General features: G+C 39.8%; 1 protein-coding gene across 1 annotated transcript; it reads right to left on the reverse strand.

The window, feature by feature from the left end:
* Positions 1 to 1,159: 1,159 nt before the first annotated feature.
* On the reverse strand, positions 1,160 to 17,433 carry LOC128210936 (organic cation transporter protein-like). The gene is made up of 8 exons (XM_052915284.1): positions 16,964 to 17,433; positions 16,191 to 16,615; positions 15,796 to 16,008; positions 8,915 to 9,049; positions 8,640 to 8,722; positions 7,374 to 7,509; positions 6,993 to 7,065; positions 1,160 to 1,653 (listed from the first exon to the last, which is right to left on the reverse strand). Exons 1-8 carry the CDS (start codon positions 17,393 to 17,395, stop codon positions 1,510 to 1,512), a joined length of 1,641 nt encoding a protein of 546 aa, XP_052771244.1. The 5' UTR covers positions 17,396 to 17,433; the 3' UTR covers positions 1,160 to 1,509.
* Between the last annotated feature and the right edge of the window lie 289 nt (positions 17,434 to 17,722).

Here is a 17,722-nt window from a genome sequence, read left to right on the forward strand (position 1 = left end):
ATTTTTTTCGTGAAATGTCTACCAGGTTTTTCGTTCACTGTCTACCAGGTGTATCGTTAACCTTTTCTTGAAATGTCGACAAGGTTTATCGTGAAATGTCTACCAGGCTTTTTCGCTAAATGTGTACCATGTCTTTCGTTAAATGTGTACCATGTCTTTCGTTAAATGTCTACCATGTCTTTCGCTAAATGTGTACCATGTCTTTCGCTAAATGTGTACCATGTCTTTCGTTAAATGTGTACCATGTCTTTCGTTAAATGTCTACCATGTCTTTCGCTTAATATGTACCATGTCCTTTGTTAAATGTGTACCATGTCTTTCGCTAAATGTGTACCATGTCTTTCGTTAAATGTGTACCATGTCTTTCGTTAAATGTGTACCATGTCTTTCGTTAAATGTGTACCATGTCTTTCGTTCAATGTGTACCATGTCTTTCGCTAAATATGTACCATGTCTTTCGTTAAATGTGTACCATGTCTTTCGTTAAATGTGTACCATGTCTTTCGTTAAATGTGTACCATGTCTTTCGTTAAATATGTACCATGTCTTTCGCTAAATATGTACCATGTCTTTCGTTAAATGTGTACCATGTCTTTCGTTAAATGTGTACCATGTCTTTCGTTAAATATGTATCATGTCTTTCGTTAAATGTGTACCATGTCTTTCGTTAAATGTGTACCATGTCTTTCGCTAAATGTGTACCATGTCTTTCGTTAAATGTGTACCATGTCTTTCGTTAAATGTGTACCATGTCTTTCGCTAAATATGTACCATGTCTTTCGTTAAATGTGTACCATGTCTTTCGCTAAATATGTACCATGTCTTTCGTTAAATGTGTACCATGTCTTTCGTTAAATATGTACCATGTCTTTCGTTAAATGTGTACCATGTCTTTCGCTAAATATGTACCATGTCTTTCGTTAAATGTGTACCATGTCTTTCGTTAAATATGTACCATGTCTTTCGCTAAATATGTACCATGTCTTTCGTTAAATGTGTACCATGTCTTTCGTTAAATGTGTACCATGTCTTTCGTTAAATGTGTACCATGTCTTTCGCTAAATGTTTGACTACAAGGCTTGTACATTTTATTTCCATTCAATGGTATAATTATAAAAGGTTTTGTCCCAAGTCGACCATAGTATTCTAAATTCGAATACCATAGTGATTGGTACTTCTGTTGTTAGAATCTTATAATCGTGGCGTTAATGCCAGAACTACCAAAACCTTCTATTTGTTTTGGTACCTTCTCGTGTAAGGCCCCACTTCTAGTTAAATCGTACTTGAATGTTTATGCACAAGAAATAGCTGTTAAGCAACATAAAATCATGTATTGATATTGATGAGTTTGGCCACAAGTAAAAATCAACATTTGAAATCGGCCAGCCCCGCTAACACCCTATTCTCGCATTTAACCAACGATATATATAACTGGCTATTTTCAATGTGTATTAAAAACGTTTTTCTCAGGCTAACATTACAAAGAATAAGGAATATCGCTATTTTTGCTTAAGGATTTGCCCGGCTTTGTTTCGCACCCATTTTGTCTGTAAGTGCACCACCCTTCGTCTCAGGCAGAAACACCAAGGCAATGTTACATATCAATGCGACACCAGCACACACGAAGTATAGCAGTCCTGGTACGTACTTGTTCTGAAACATCGCAAACATACAAAAAAGTTATATCTGTATAAGTCACTTTGAATGGCGTACTTGTCAAGTGATGCAAAGGTTACAATATGACAACAGAGTCCCATCAAATACAATTACTGACATTTATCTAAAAGAATGAATGTAATTTACTGATGTAGCTATAGGTTGCAGCAACAGCTTTAAAATACAATCAGCGAACCTCGAAAACAACCTCTGATGTACGGTTTACAAAGTCAGAATTCTTATCATTTAACTACGCTGCAAGTAGATCGCGAAGTGAATTCTATTTAGCAGTTAAACCTGAGGTTTTAACTCTAAGTTATCTTACATATTTTTGCACTAATTTATTTCACTGGAAAATAATTTGAACTTACTAATCAAAAATTCCCGTTTTAAGACTTCATACAATTAATTAATGTTAATATTATTAAGTGTACGTACAACTTATACTAATGCACCGGCAAACATCCGAGGTTGTTCCGAATCGAGGCAAGTAGAAGAAGTAGTATAAAAGACCGGTGCATTACAATGGCGATATTTAGCCGATAGTGTGTATAGTTTTAATCGGATTCCTGCTACTATTGAGAGTGTTGTGTCAGTTCGGTGTAAAAATAATTTTTTTACGCAGAACGCAATAATAAGCTTAGGATTGGTATTTTAGCTATTTAATTCATGTCTGAACTGGACATGTACCTCTTTTATGTCAAATTGTGTTTTGAAAAGAATCTTCTCTTATCAATTATATAACCCTAGTGGAGTTTAGCTTCGATGATATTATGATGAAATATTGTTTATTAATCATGATGAATAGTTGTATTTTGTCCCAAGACGTGATAAGCAGCCAATAAAAAAGTTGTATTTTTTTATTTTCAGGGTCAAGCAACTGAGGCAACAGGTAACTCAAGTAAGCCAGAGGCAGCTGTTTGGATCTGCATCATACTTTCAAGTCTCTGTGGACATGCACGTATAATAAAAGTATTGTAATCAAAGATAGGTAATTTAAATCGCAGTGTCGTTTTCATTTTCTTGCTAAAACAAATCTAGTAATTAGATTAAACATGTGCGGGTGTGTAAAACCCTTGGGCCATTTCAGAAAGGTGTAGTATATGGACAGAGGGAACATCGGAGTCATTTATTTACCTCTACAAATAACCCAAATACTCTATATTCATTAATATTATAACCCCGGTGCCCTATATTAATAGTCATCGAAAACCTGGTGCCCTATATTAACTATTATTATAACCCCAATTCGCATCATAAATAATCATTATAACCCCGATGCCCTATATAAATAATCATTATAACCCCGATTCCCTTTATAAATAGTCATTTAAGTATTTAGGCATGAAAACGATAATTATTAAGCGCTCTCTGGCGTCACTCTTTTCCCATAACTCTCTGACAGGTGGCTTTTTTATAGCGCTTTCATTGTTAAGCGCCCGAGCGGTCACTGTTAAGATATTAAATTTGAAAAATGGCGTCAGGTGGTGCGAGTTTGAAAAAAAGGGTGAGCTATTGTCCTGGGCATTGCTAGAACTAACTTCTAGAGCAAAATCGTCAAAGAAATTGAACGAACTTGACTTCGACGATCTGCTGAAAGAGAGGGACATTTTACGAAGGCAGGTCGAAGAGAGAATGGCCCATGGAGAGAAGAAGCGTCTTTTCAGCGAGATAGATGCCTTGAAACAGCAGCTGGCCTCTATTCCACCGCGACAGAGGGAGATAACAACATTTATTATATGCCAATCAAATTCCATTTCCATATCCAACAGTGAAAATACAACACGCCGTATTGAAAAATCCGTATCATGTTCTGATTCCGTATCATGCGAGTACCATGTGTAATCTCGGAACTACTTTCGCGTTGCTAAAACAGCGTGACCAAAAAAACTGATAAAACCTGTCAACTTTTAAATACATTCAATTATCTAACTTTACTCACGCTCCAGAAGCATGTAAATATTCAGGAACATGGTTCTCATGTTCTTCGAAGAACCATGAGGATAAGCACAAAGCAGAGAACACTTCCAATTTATCTAGACAGCTACTTCAGTGAACTAGTTGTTTGCCATTTCGAAGTTCATAAATTGTTGTATTATCCATGTTTATTATCATAAAATATAAGCAGCTCGCCAATTCAAAAAAGAAGGCGAATTCGCGTCACTGACAGAAATAGCGATTGACTCACGAACTTCCCTTAATTCTGCATATTATGACCTTCAAAAATCCCACGAATGTTTACTTTGTGAAAAATGGCCGTGTTACGTCTACAGGAAATGACGATTAGTGTATACTCGTTGAATAAGTGTTTTGTTGTTGTATTTTTGTGCTGTGACATTTAATTAATGCTTTCGTATTAGCAATTTGTTAATTTTGCTGAAACATAAAATATTTTGTTCTTATTTTGCTCAATAAAGTGAATGTTGTAACTTCTGACTTCGTTTCGCTGTAGTAGCCTCCCTTGACTTCATTACACAAAACTACGTAACTCATTCGAATTCATACGCGAATTTGACAGATGGCGGTAAATTTAAATCAAATTGAACGGATAAAAGGAATAATTAATTAAAAGAAATAATTAAATATGCAGGTATATAATAAACGATAAAACGCTTTTCTGGTGACCTGCATCACGTCTCGTTTGGTGATTAAACATGTATCCGTCTCAACCTGCGGTCTCGACGGATACGTGTTTACACACCGAACTCGACGTGATACAGGTCACAAGAAAAGCGTCCTATCATAATATCCCATATGTATAACACCTTCCAAAAAGTTGAAATCAGGTAAATCTGCTCCTTTTTTTCGGCCAAAATTTATTATTCTATTTCCTGGTTTTGTTTTTCGATGCTCCAGCTTAAATGCTTTGAGCGTCTAGGATAATTATAACCCTGATGACCTTTATTAATAGTCATTATAACCCTGATGGCCTATAGAAACAGTCAGTTTAACACCGATGCCCTAAATAAATTATGACGGTAACCCCGATGCCCTACTTTGATAGTCATTATAACCCCGATGCCCGAAACAAATTATGATAATAACCCCGATGCCCTAGTTTGATAGTCATTATAACCCCGATGCCCGATACATATTATGATAATATACCCGATGCCCTAGTTAAATAGTTATTATAACCCCGATGTCCGATACATATTTTGATTATTACCCCGATGCCCGATACATATTATGATAATAACCCCGACGCCCTAGTTTAATAGTTATTATAACCCCGATGTCCGATACAAATTATGATTATAACCCCGACGCCCTAGCTTAATAGTTATTATAACCCCGATGTCCGATACAAATAATGAGTATAACCCCGATGCCCGATACAATTTATGATTATAACCCCGATGCCCTAGTTTAATAGTCATTAGAACCCCGATGCCCGATACAAATTATGACTTTAACCCCGATTCCCGATACAAATTATGATTATAAACCCGATGCCCGATACAAATTGTGATTACAACCCCGATTTCCTCTATAAAGAGCTTTATAACACCTATGCTCTATCAAAATAGTCATTTTAACCCCGATACCCAGTGGAATAAGTCATTATAACCCCGATGCCCTATATCAATAGTCATTATAACCCAGTAGAATAAGTCAGTATAACCTCGATGCCCTATATTAACAGCCATTATAACCCCAATGTCCTATATAAGTACTACTGATGAAACGATAAATCGTCGCTGACAATGCTTTGTCGGCGACAATCGATAGTGGTTGTCCAAAGTCGATGTTGCTAATGATACTTCCGGTAACGACGCATTTTTTGTTGTGGTAAAACTCGAGTCAATGTCAATTTTTGTTTCCGGTAAATTCTCGTTGAAGTCATTTTAACGTGGGAGGTCACTCTCTTACACAAATGCTGTGAATGTAAACACTATTGCTTAAAAACTTACAAACTCTCCCAAAATTACAAATTGTTTTTATTTGTTTATATATTTCATAAAACCTTCTTCAATAACCTTGTTTCTATGGTGTAGTGGGTCCGTCTTACCTGCAAATACCAGTGATCCAAGCTCGATGCATTCTGTTTTTAAAACCTTTTTTGGTATCGTTTGTAGTTAACTAATTTACTTTTTTTGTGAAAGTTTTATGAAATTGAGATTTTCTTATGAAATGTTCAATATAACAGTTTATTGAATGGTAAGCTGGTTCACATATATTTAATATGTTTTTACATGGATAACATACTAAGATAACTTACTTGATGCGGTGTGCATCATTTTGCAATTATTGTGCAATTATTTGGCATGTGTTATGTTGTTACGTTTTTTCGTTAAGACAAAAAACGTTATGGAAATACTTACTGCTGCAAATCACAATTCCAGGTTTAACCATTCAAATGATCATGATGATACTATGTATAAAGAATGTATTACGTACTGATATTACGAACTTTCGATTGTCCGATAGTAAATCGAAATGCTTGGTCCGATTCGATTCGATTATCGATAGCAAATGGAGTCCGATTTTCAAACACTAATAAGTACTCATTATAACTCCGATGCCCAGCATTAATAGTCATCATAACCCTGGTGCCCTATATTCGTAATTAGTATCACCCCGATGCATTTGTTTAATAGTCATCACAACTTCGATGCCCTATATTAATAGTTTAAAGTTACAATTACCCCGATTCCCTATGTACGTAAATATTTAGTGTAATCCCGATTTACTAATATCCAGGTTAACCTTGATGGTCCATATGAATAGTCATTATAGTCCCGCTGCCATGTAGAAATAGTAATGTTAACCCTGATGCATTATACTAATGATTATAACCCCGATGCCCCTTCTTAAATTTGATTATAACCCCGATGCTCTATTCTTATTATGTGTATAACCCCGATGCCCTCCTTTAATAGTCATTATTACCATGATGCCCTATATCAATAGTCATTATAACCTCGCTGTCATATTGAAACAGTCATTATATCCCCGATGCTCTATATTTATTATTATCAAAACCACGATGTCTCTTTAAGCAGTTTTTTTAACCCCGATGTCCTCTATAAAAAGTCATTATAACCCCGAAGCCCTATACTAATAGTCATCACAACTCCTATGCTCTAGATGAATAGTTATAATAAACCCGATTCCCTATGTTGACATTCATTGAAACCCTGACATCCTATTTTAATTATCCTCATAACCCCGATGCCGTATGTTAATTCCTATCGTAACCCCGATGGCCAATAACAATATCATAACCCCGGTGTTCTATATTGATTGTTATAATAACCCCACTTCACTATGTTAATATTCTTTATGACCCCGATGCTTTATATTGATATTCTCCATTACCCCCTTATACATACCAGGTAAACAAACTGCGGTCCAAGCATTGCCCCAACCCTCAGGACAACACTGAGGCATCCAAAGGCAGTATTTCTGATAGTTAAAAGAATACATATTTCAAATGGTGAAATAGACCAATGGTAGATGGTTATAATTGACATACTTCTATCACTAGGACTACCTGGTTAGTCCCATACTGGGTTATTTATATATTAATTACTTCAAAGGGATCATGTTTTGTAAAAATATGTAGGCTATGTATTATTGACAAAAACAATAACAGTAAACACGCATTTAAAAGCTAGTTTTCTTTTCTTTTCTTTTTTTCTTTTTTTTCTTTTTTTTCCTTTTTCTTTCTTTTTCTTTTTTAATATAGACTTTAAAAAATAAGGACAATTTACCTGATAACAGTTGGAAACAATTCGATGGTGTGCGTTTGGACTGGCCCATAAGCCGTTACTATGGCCATACTTGATATTATTGCGGCGGTATTTACTACTGTAGCTGAATTTGGAATTTCCAACCAGTGTTTCGCAACTGAAATTAAGCATCACACTCATCAGCATACAATGTCGTACAGTGTAATACTCAAATGAAAGTTAGCATTAATTTGGTGCAGAGTGTCTAAACATACCTTTGTTATAACGTTACCGCGTCGGCGTCCACAACAATGTTAATTGCCATCGGACTGTATACATGAATTTATGACTTACAATCCGGTAGCTATTATTTCCGTTATGGTCATCTTGGTAGATTATGAATATATCACATATAAACATCCTGATCAAATATTCCGACTGCTAGTACACGTTTAATTCCTTTGTGTTAGCATATTAGTGCTGTAATCGAGTTTGTGACTGTTTGTAAATCCGGAATATGCTATCCGATTTTGAGACACTAAATAATCTTACACGGTACTGTAGCTTCCCTTAATTATGGTTTAGCAAGTGCATTAGTTCATGCACTACGTAAACACTGTTTAGATTAAGCCATGAAGAGACATTATTCAAACGTAGGTCCAGTTATTATCGAGCAATTAAATTAAGTTTTATGCACTTCTCGAATCCCAAATACCAATATGGCGACCTATTCTCATGTGACCAACGTATGGTAGCGACCGAGTTTGGGTAGCGACCACGGTAGGGTAGAACTTCAGACCGAATCTTGGTTGTATTTTCTGGGTAGAATCTACCGTTTTTATACCAAATATGGGTAGACGACCGTGGTCGGTTAGTTGGGTATATAAAGCGTTACCATCTTGGTTTCGGGATCGAAATTTTAGATTTTTTTACTAAGAAGCGCAAGGTTAGCAACATTTTATATCTCAGGAATTAATAAATAAGTTCATTATAAGAATTTAAAGTAATAAACGAAGACATAATTGCTATTGAAATGCTATATTACGATTATACATCAATATTGCCTTTAAGACATACACCCTCACTCGTGTTCTAAGCGGATTCCCGATGACGAGTAAATAAATATATAATATACACGTGGACGCCGATTTGTGGTTGAAGTCACTAGTTTGGCATTTGTGCATCAAGTTCAGGCAATAAACAGATTAAAAGGACTTGTCTACTGTTGACTTTGAAGCCCACAGGAGCACGACCATATTAAATGAATAACACTGTTCTGATACACATGTACATAAATAATAAACAAACCTGTTAGTTGGACTACCCCAACAACTAGACAGCCAGCCAGAACAATAGTGTAACATATAGCAGACGTGCTCCGTCTCCCAAAACTGAAAGGAAACCCCTTGAATTATATACATACTAGTATTTGCCTATGAATCGACAAGGAAAAGACGTACATTATGGACATTATGTAGACGCATAAGTGTATTTATAATACCAAAGTTTTACAACCAACCTTACATTCGTCACGTTATAATAGTTTATAAAGATGCTTATTCAATGAATCCGCTGACCCTTACTAGTTTGTCATGACCATGGACGCTGTTTTAGCAGGAACACCGACAATATTGAAGAGAAACATGTTCAGGTAGATGTTGCCGGAAAGAGACTGGATACCGAAGCTGATCCCATAGTAGGCTAGACCGTTGGCACACCTGAGATATAAACATAACACTGATCCCATAGTAGGCAAGACAGTTGGCACAGATGAGAAATGAACATAACGCTGATCCCATAGTAGGCTAGACAGTTGGCCCAGCTGAGAAATGAACATAACGCTGATCCCATAGTAGGCTAGACAGTTGGCACAGCTGAGAAATGAACATAACGCTGATCCCATAGTAGGCAAGACAGTTGGCACAGCTGAGAAATGAACATAACGCTGATCCCATAGTAGGCTAGACAGTTGGCACACCTGACATATAAACATAACACTGATCCCATAGTAGGCAAGACAGTTGGCACAGCTGAGAAATGAACATAACGCTGATCCCATAGTAGGCTAGACAGTTGGCACAGCTGAGAAATGAACATAACGCTGATCCCATAGTAGGCAAGACAGTTGGCACAGCTGAGAAATGAACATAACGCTGATCCCATAGTAGGCTAGACAGTTGGCACACCTGACATATAAACATAACACTGATCCCATAGTAGGCTAGACCGTTGGCACACTTGAGATATAAACATAACGCTGATCCCATAGTAGGCTAGACAGTTGGCACACCTGAGAAATGAACATAACGCTGATCACATAGTAGGCTAGACCGTTGGCACACTTGAGATATAAACATAACGCTGATCCCATAGTAGGCTAGACCGTTGGCACACTTGAGATATAAACATAACGCTGATCCCATAGTAGGCTAGACAGTTGGCACACCTGAGAAATGAACATAACGCTGATCCCATAATAGGCTAGACCGTTGGCACACCTGAGATATAAACATATCGCTGATCCCGTAGCAGGCTAGACAGTTGGCACACCTGAGAAATGAACATAACGCTGATCCCGTAGTAGATTAGACCGTTGGCACACCTGAGATATAAACATAACACTGATCCCATAGCAGGCTAGACAGTTGGCACACCTGAGATATAAACATAACGCTGATCCCATAGTAGGCTAGACAGTTGGCACACCTGAGATATAAACATAACACTGATCCCATAGTAGGCAAGACAGTTGGCACAGCTGAGATATAAACATAACGCTGATCCCATAGTAGGCTAGACCGTTGGCACACCTGACATATAAACATAACGCTGATCCCATAGTAGGCTAGACAGTTGGCACAGCTGAGATATGAACATAACGCTGATCCCATAGTAGGCTAGACCGTTGGCACACCTGACATATAAACATAACGCTGATCCCATAGTAGGCTAGACAGTTGGCACAGCTGAGATATGAACATAACGCTGATCCCATAGCAGGCTAGACAGTTGGCACAGCTGAGATATGAACATAACGCTGATCCCATAGCAGGCTAGACAGTTGGCACAGCTGACATATAAACATAACGCTGATCCCATAGTAGGCTAGACAGTTGGCACAGCTGAGATATGAACATAACGCTGATCCCATAGCAGGCTAGACAGTTGGCACACCTGACATATAAACATAACGCTGATCCCATAGTAGGCTAGACCGTTGGCACACCTGGGATATAAACATAACGCTGATCCCATAGTAGGCTAGACCGTTGGCACACCTGAGATATAAACATAACGCTGATCCCATAGCAGGCTAGACAGTTGGCACACCTGAGATATAAACATAACGCTGATCACATAGTAGGCTAGACCGTTGGCACACTTGAGATATAAACATAACGCTGATCCCATAGTAGGCAAGACAGTTGGCACAGCTGAGATATGAACATAACGCTGATCCCATAGTAGGCTAGACCGTTGGCACACCTGGGATATAAACATAACGCTGATCCCACAGTAGGCAAGACAGTTGGCACAGCTGAGATATGAACATAACGCTGATCCCATAGTAGGCTAGACCGTTGGCACACCTGAGATATGAACATAACGCTGATCCCATAGTAGGCTAGACAGTTGGCACACCTGAGATATAAACATAACGCTGATCCCATAGTAGGCAAGACAGTCGGCACACCTGAGATATAAACATAACGCTGATCCCATAGCAGGCTAGACAGTTGGCACACCTGAGATATAAACATAACGCTGATCCCGTAGTAGGCAAGACAGTTGGCACACCTGAGATATAAACATAACGCTGATCCCATAGTAGGCTAGACAGTTGGCACACCTGAGATATAAACATAACGCTGATCCCATAGTAGGCAAGACGGTTGGCACTCCTGAGAAATAAACATAACGCTGATCCCATAGTAGGCTAGACAGTTGGCACACCTGACATATAAACATAACGCTGATCCCATAGCAGGCTAGACAGTTGGCACACCTTAGATAAAAACATAACACTGATCCCATAGCAGGCTAGACAGTTGGCACACCTGAAATATAAACATAACGCTGATCCCATAGTAGGCAAGACAGTTGGCACTCCTGAGAAATAAACATAACGCTGATCCCATAGTAGGCTAGACCGTTGGCACACCTTAGATAAAAACATAACACTGATCCCATAGCAGGCTAGAAAGTTGGCACACCTGAGAAATGAACATAACGCTGATCCCATAGTAGGCTAGACCGTTGGCACACCTTAGATAAAAACATAACACTGATCCCATAGCAGGCTAGACAGTTGGCACACCTTAGATAAAAACATAACACTGATCCCATAGCAGGCTAGACAGTTGGCACACCTGAGATATAAACATAACGCTGATCCCATAGTAGGCAAGACAGTTGGCACACCTGAGAAATGAACATAACGCTGATCCCATAGTAGGCAAGACAGTTGACACACCTGAGAAATGAACATAACACTGATCCCATAGTAGGCTAGACCGTTGACACACCTGAGAAATGAACATAACACTGATCCCATAGTAGGCTAGACCGTTGACACACCTGAGAAATGAACATAACACTGATCCCATAGTAGGCTAGACCGTTGACACACCTGAGATAAAAACATAACGCTGATCCCATAGTAGGCTAGACAGATAGCACACCTGAGAAATGAACATAACCACCGATCCCATAGCAGGCTAGACAGTTGGCAAACCTGAGAAATTAACATAACGCTGATCCCATAGCAGGCTAGACAGTTGGCACACCTGAGAAATTAACATAATGCTGATCCCGTAGTAGGCTAGAGAGTTGGCACCCTTGAGAAATGAACAAAACGCTGATCCCGTAGCAGGCTAGACAGTTGGCACACCTGAGATATAAACATAACGCTGATCCCATAGTAGGCTAGACCGTTGGCACACCTGACATATAAACATAACGCTGATCCCATAGTAGGCTAGACAGTTGGCACACCTGAGAAATGAACATAACGCTGATCACATAGTAGGCTAGACCGTTGACACACCTGAGAAATGAACAAAACGCTGATCCCGTAGCAGGCTAGACAGTTGGCACATCTGAGAAATGAACAAAACGCTGATCCCGTAGCAGGCTAGACAGTTGGCACACCTGAGATATAAACATAACGCTGATCACATAGTAGGCTAGACAGTTGGCACACCTGAGAAATGAACAAAACGCTGATCCCGTAGTAGGCTAGACCGTTGGCACACCTGAGAAATGAACAAAACGCTGATCCCGTAGCAGGCTAGACAGTTGGCACACCTGAGATATAAACATAACGCTGATCCCGTAGTAGGCTAGACAGTTGGCACACCTGAGAAATGAACAAAACGCTGATCCCGTAGCAGGCTAGACAGTTGGCACACCTGAGAAATGAACAAAACGCTGATCCCGTAGCAGGCTAGACCGTTGGCACACCTGACATATAAACATAACGCTGATCCCGTAGCAGGCTAGACAGTTGGCACACCTGAGATATAAACATAACGCTGATCCCATAGTAGGCTAGACAGTTGGCACACCTGAGAAATGAACATAACGCTGATCCCATAGTAGGCTAGACCGTTGGCACACCTGAGAAATGAACATAACGCTGATCCCATAGTAGGCTTGACCGTTGGCACACCTGAGAAATGAACATAACGCTGATCCCGTAGCAGGCTAGACAGTTGGCACACCTGACATATAAACATAACACTGATCCCATAGTAGGCTAGACCGTTGACACACCTGAGAAATGAACATAACACTGATCCCATAGTAGGCTAGACCGTTGACACACCTGAGATAAAAACATAACGCTGATCCCATAGTAGGCTAGACAGATAGCACACCTGAGAAATGAACATAACCACCGATCCCATAGCAGGCTAGACAGTTTGCAAACCTGAGAAATTAACATAACGCTGATCCCATAGCAGGCTAGACAGTTGGCACACCTGAGAAATTAACATAATGCTGATCCCGTAGTAGGCTAGAGAGTTGGCACACTTGAGAAATGAACAAAACGCTGATCCCGTAGCAGGCTAGACAGTTGGCACACCTGAGATATAAACATAACGCTGATCCCGTAGCAGCTAGACAGTTGGCACAGCTGAGAAATGAACATAACGCTGATCCCATAGTAGGCTAGACCGTCGGCACACCTAAGATATAAACATATCGTTGATCCCGTAGCAGGCTAGACAGTTGGCACACCTGAGAAATTAACATAACGCTGATCCCATAGTAGGCTAGACCGTTGGCACACCTGAGATATAAACATAACGCAAATCCCGTAGCAGGCTAGACAGTTGGCACACCTGAGAAATGAACATAACACTGATCCCATAGTAGGCTAGACAGTTGGCAAACCTGAGAAATGAACATAACGCTGATCACATAGTAGGCTAGACCGTTGACACACCTGAGAAATGAACAAAACGCTGATCCCGTAGCAGGCTAGACAGTTGGCACATCTGAGAAATGAACAAAACGCTGATCCCGTAGCAGGCTAGACAGTTGGCACACCTGAGATATAAACATAACGCTGATCACATAGTAGGCTAGACAGTTGGCACACCTGAGAAATGAACAAAACGCTGATCCCGTAGTAGGCTAGACCGTTGGCACACCTGAGAAATGAACAAAACGCTGATCCCGTAGCAGGCTAGACAGTTGGCACACCTGAGATATAAACATAACGCTGATCCCGTAGTAGGCTAGACAGTTGGCACACCTGAGAAATGAACAAAACGCTGATCCCGTAGCAGGCTAGACAGTTGGCACACCTGAGAAATGAACAAAACGCTGATCCCGTAGCAGGCTAGACCGTTGGCACACCTGACATATAAACATAACGCTGATCCCGTAGCAGGCTAGACAGTTGGCACACCTGAGATATAAACATAACGCTGATCCCATAGTAGGCTAGACAGTTGGCACACCTGAGAAATGAACATAACGCTGATCCCATAGTAGGCTAGACCGTTGGCACACCTGAGAAATGAACATAACGCTGATCCCATAGTAGGCTTGACCGTTGGCACACCTGAGAAATGAACATAACGCTGATCCCGTAGCAGGCTAGACAGTTGGCACACCTGACATATAAACATAACACTGATCCCATAGTAGGCTAGACCGTTGACACACCTGAGAAATGAACATAACACTGATCCCATAGTAGGCTAGACCGTTGACACACCTGAGATAAAAACATAACGCTGATCCCATAGTAGGCTAGACAGATAGCACACCTGAGAAATGAACATAACCACCGATCCCATAGCAGGCTAGACAGTTTGCAAACCTGAGAAATTAACATAACGCTGATCCCATAGCAGGCTAGACAGTTGGCACACCTGAGAAATTAACATAATGCTGATCCCGTAGTAGGCTAGAGAGTTGGCACACTTGAGAAATGAACAAAACGCTGATCCCGTAGCAGGCTAGACAGTTGGCACACCTGAGATATAAACATAACGCTGATCCCGTAGCAGCTAGACAGTTGGCACAGCTGAGAAATGAACATAACGCTGATCCCATAGTAGGCTAGACCGTCGGCACACCTAAGATATAAACATATCGTTGATCCCGTAGCAGGCTAGACAGTTGGCACACCTGAGAAATTAACATAACGCTGATCCCATAGTAGGCTAGACCGTTGGCACACCTGAGATATAAACATAACGCAAATCCCGTAGCAGGCTAGACAGTTGGCACACCTGAGAAATGAACATAACACTGATCCCATAGTAGGCTAGACAGTTGGCACACCTGAGAAATGAACATAAAGCTAACCCCATCGTAGTCTAGACCTTTGGCACACCTGAGAAATGAACATAAAGCTGATCCCATACAAGGCTAGACCTTTGGCACACCTGAGAAATTAACATTACGCTGATCCCGTAGAAGGCTAGACCATTGGCAAACCTGTGAAATGAATATAAAGCTGATCCCATAGTAGCCTTGACCATTGACACACCTGAGAAATGAACATAACGCTGATCCCATCGTAGTCTAGACCTTTGGCACACCTGAAAGATGAACATAACGCTGATCCCGTAGTAGGCTAGACCATTGGCACACCTGAGAAATTAACATAACGCTGATCCCATAGTAGGCTAGACCATTAGCACATCTGAGAAATAAACATAAAGCTGATCCCGTCGAAGTCTTGACCGTTGGCACACCTGAGAAATGAACATAAAATTTATTCCATTGCAGGCTAGACCATTGGCACAGCTGAGAAATGAACATAAAGCAGATCCCATAGCAGGCTTGATCGTTGGCACACCTGAGAAAATAACATAACCTACTTTAATAAGTTATTAATATGAAGAGTGTACGATATATTATTTATCTTTTTTTATAAATGGTAAATACATGTTTACTGTTTAAGCACAATGTTCGAACATGGTGAAAAGTAAACACCAACCAGTTAGTAGAGAGAAGCAGCGTTCTCTTGGTCAGTTCATACGATTTGAAGAGGTCCAGGACGGTGTATTTCCTGTCAGCTTCGGTGTCCTTAGACAAGTGATCAAGCTTTGGAACTTCTTTTTTGTTCTGTTTAGCTATTTTTGAAATCACATGTGCTGCTTTCTCTGTTTTGTCGTGTGAAAGGTACCAACGGAAACTCTCCGGAATGAAGCTGAAATGATAAAAAAGGAATGTGCCATACGAAGGGTTTTTTAAAAAATAAAAGCATTTCGATTTTTCATATCATAGAAAAATAGTATCATTGACGGGGCTGGATGCTTGATTTTGCATTTTATTAGATTATAATACACGTAATACACGCACTCTTAGTTTTTACTTAAAACATTTACTTACAAGAACGTCAACAGGAAGGGCAGTCCAAAGAGACAGGTGAACAGCTGTATATATCGCCAATCCTGGATCAACCAGGCGACCAGCGCAAACAGACTAGCTTGAACCGGCCACGAGGGGAATCCAATAATCCAAGCCCGCCATTCTGCCAGGGAGAACTCACAGAGGAGACAAAACTGGGTACTGAAGAAGAATCCACACCCGACTCCAATCAGGAATCTTGCAGCAGCGAACATGATCCAGCGTGTTGAGAAGAAACCGAGTAAGTTGCCAAATATGCAAATAACGATGGACAAAAAGAAGGGAGGCTTCCGTCCCACGATATCAGATATCTGGCCAGCGATCGGGTTTGCGATCAAAGTTCCAAATACCTGTATAGTCATAATAGTACTTGGAATGAAGTCTTGGCCATTACACATCAGGTGGTACTGGAAATATAAAGTATACGGTGTCTGACTATCTACACAGTATCTTTGTTCTTATTAACGGCCTTCCACAGTGCAAAAGTTGGTTTGAAGGACCAAAACATATATTTCAAAATGTCATTTTTTATCTAATTTTAATTTTCAATACATAGCAAGCATAATACGCACGTCTTTTGCAACATGTGTATGTTTATTAAAGAGTTATGCAAATTATACGAAAGAGATAATCGCGCTGTGAAAGGCCATAAATACAAATTGGGTATGTTTTTTTTTTTAATTTTAATTATACGTGTACTATTATATCTGAAAAATCAACGGACCCTGGTAAGTAACATGACAACCTATACTTACCTCTGTAACGAGTGTTCTTGATCGTCCTTCGAAATAGAACTGATTGCAACGTGTTCCATTATACGTGAGACAATTTCTTGATGGGCAGTAGGTGGAATTACGTTCTTCGTCATCTGAACAGCTGGTAGCGTTTGAAGGCGCATCTGTCTGAGAATCGGCGCATGCCCAGGGCGGTGTGGACGAGATGAGGATCATGCTTATCTGACTGAAGCACATGAACGTCTTGATCAAGTGAACCAGCACTGATACCCGGATCTGAAAGCGACCACATCCTCCTAAAACTTCGACAATTTGTTCCGGTGTTTCAACTACGTCACTCTTGGTATCCTTTCTATTGCCGCTCAATTCATTGGCAGCATCAACATGTTTTGCCTGGTTTACATTATCGTCTAACACCTGTGCGTTTACCTCAGAAGAGTGTTCGTTAATCATAATGCAATTATTTAGAAAAACATTTACTCACTGTTAACTAGTTGTGCTTTAAACCCCATAAGTTGATTATATAGTGTGCTTATTAAACGTGACATTAAGCAAGCATGTTAGCTACAGTGTACAGTGCATAGTCTATTAAATGCGTAGACATGAACGTCTTGTATTCGGAGATCGTATAATGTTTAAATAATTTTAATTAACTTTCTTGCTCGAATTATAATAATGTACCCAAGTGTGTTTTACAACGGCCAAGCGTGTCGAGTTGACCATTAACATTTACATCATTAAGTAGATTGTTTGGTATTACATATATATATATATATATAT

Source organism: Mya arenaria, chromosome 2, assembly GCF_026914265.1.
Source record: "Mya arenaria isolate MELC-2E11 chromosome 2, ASM2691426v1".
NCBI classification, from domain to species: domain Eukaryota; kingdom Metazoa; phylum Mollusca; class Bivalvia; order Myida; family Myidae; genus Mya; species Mya arenaria.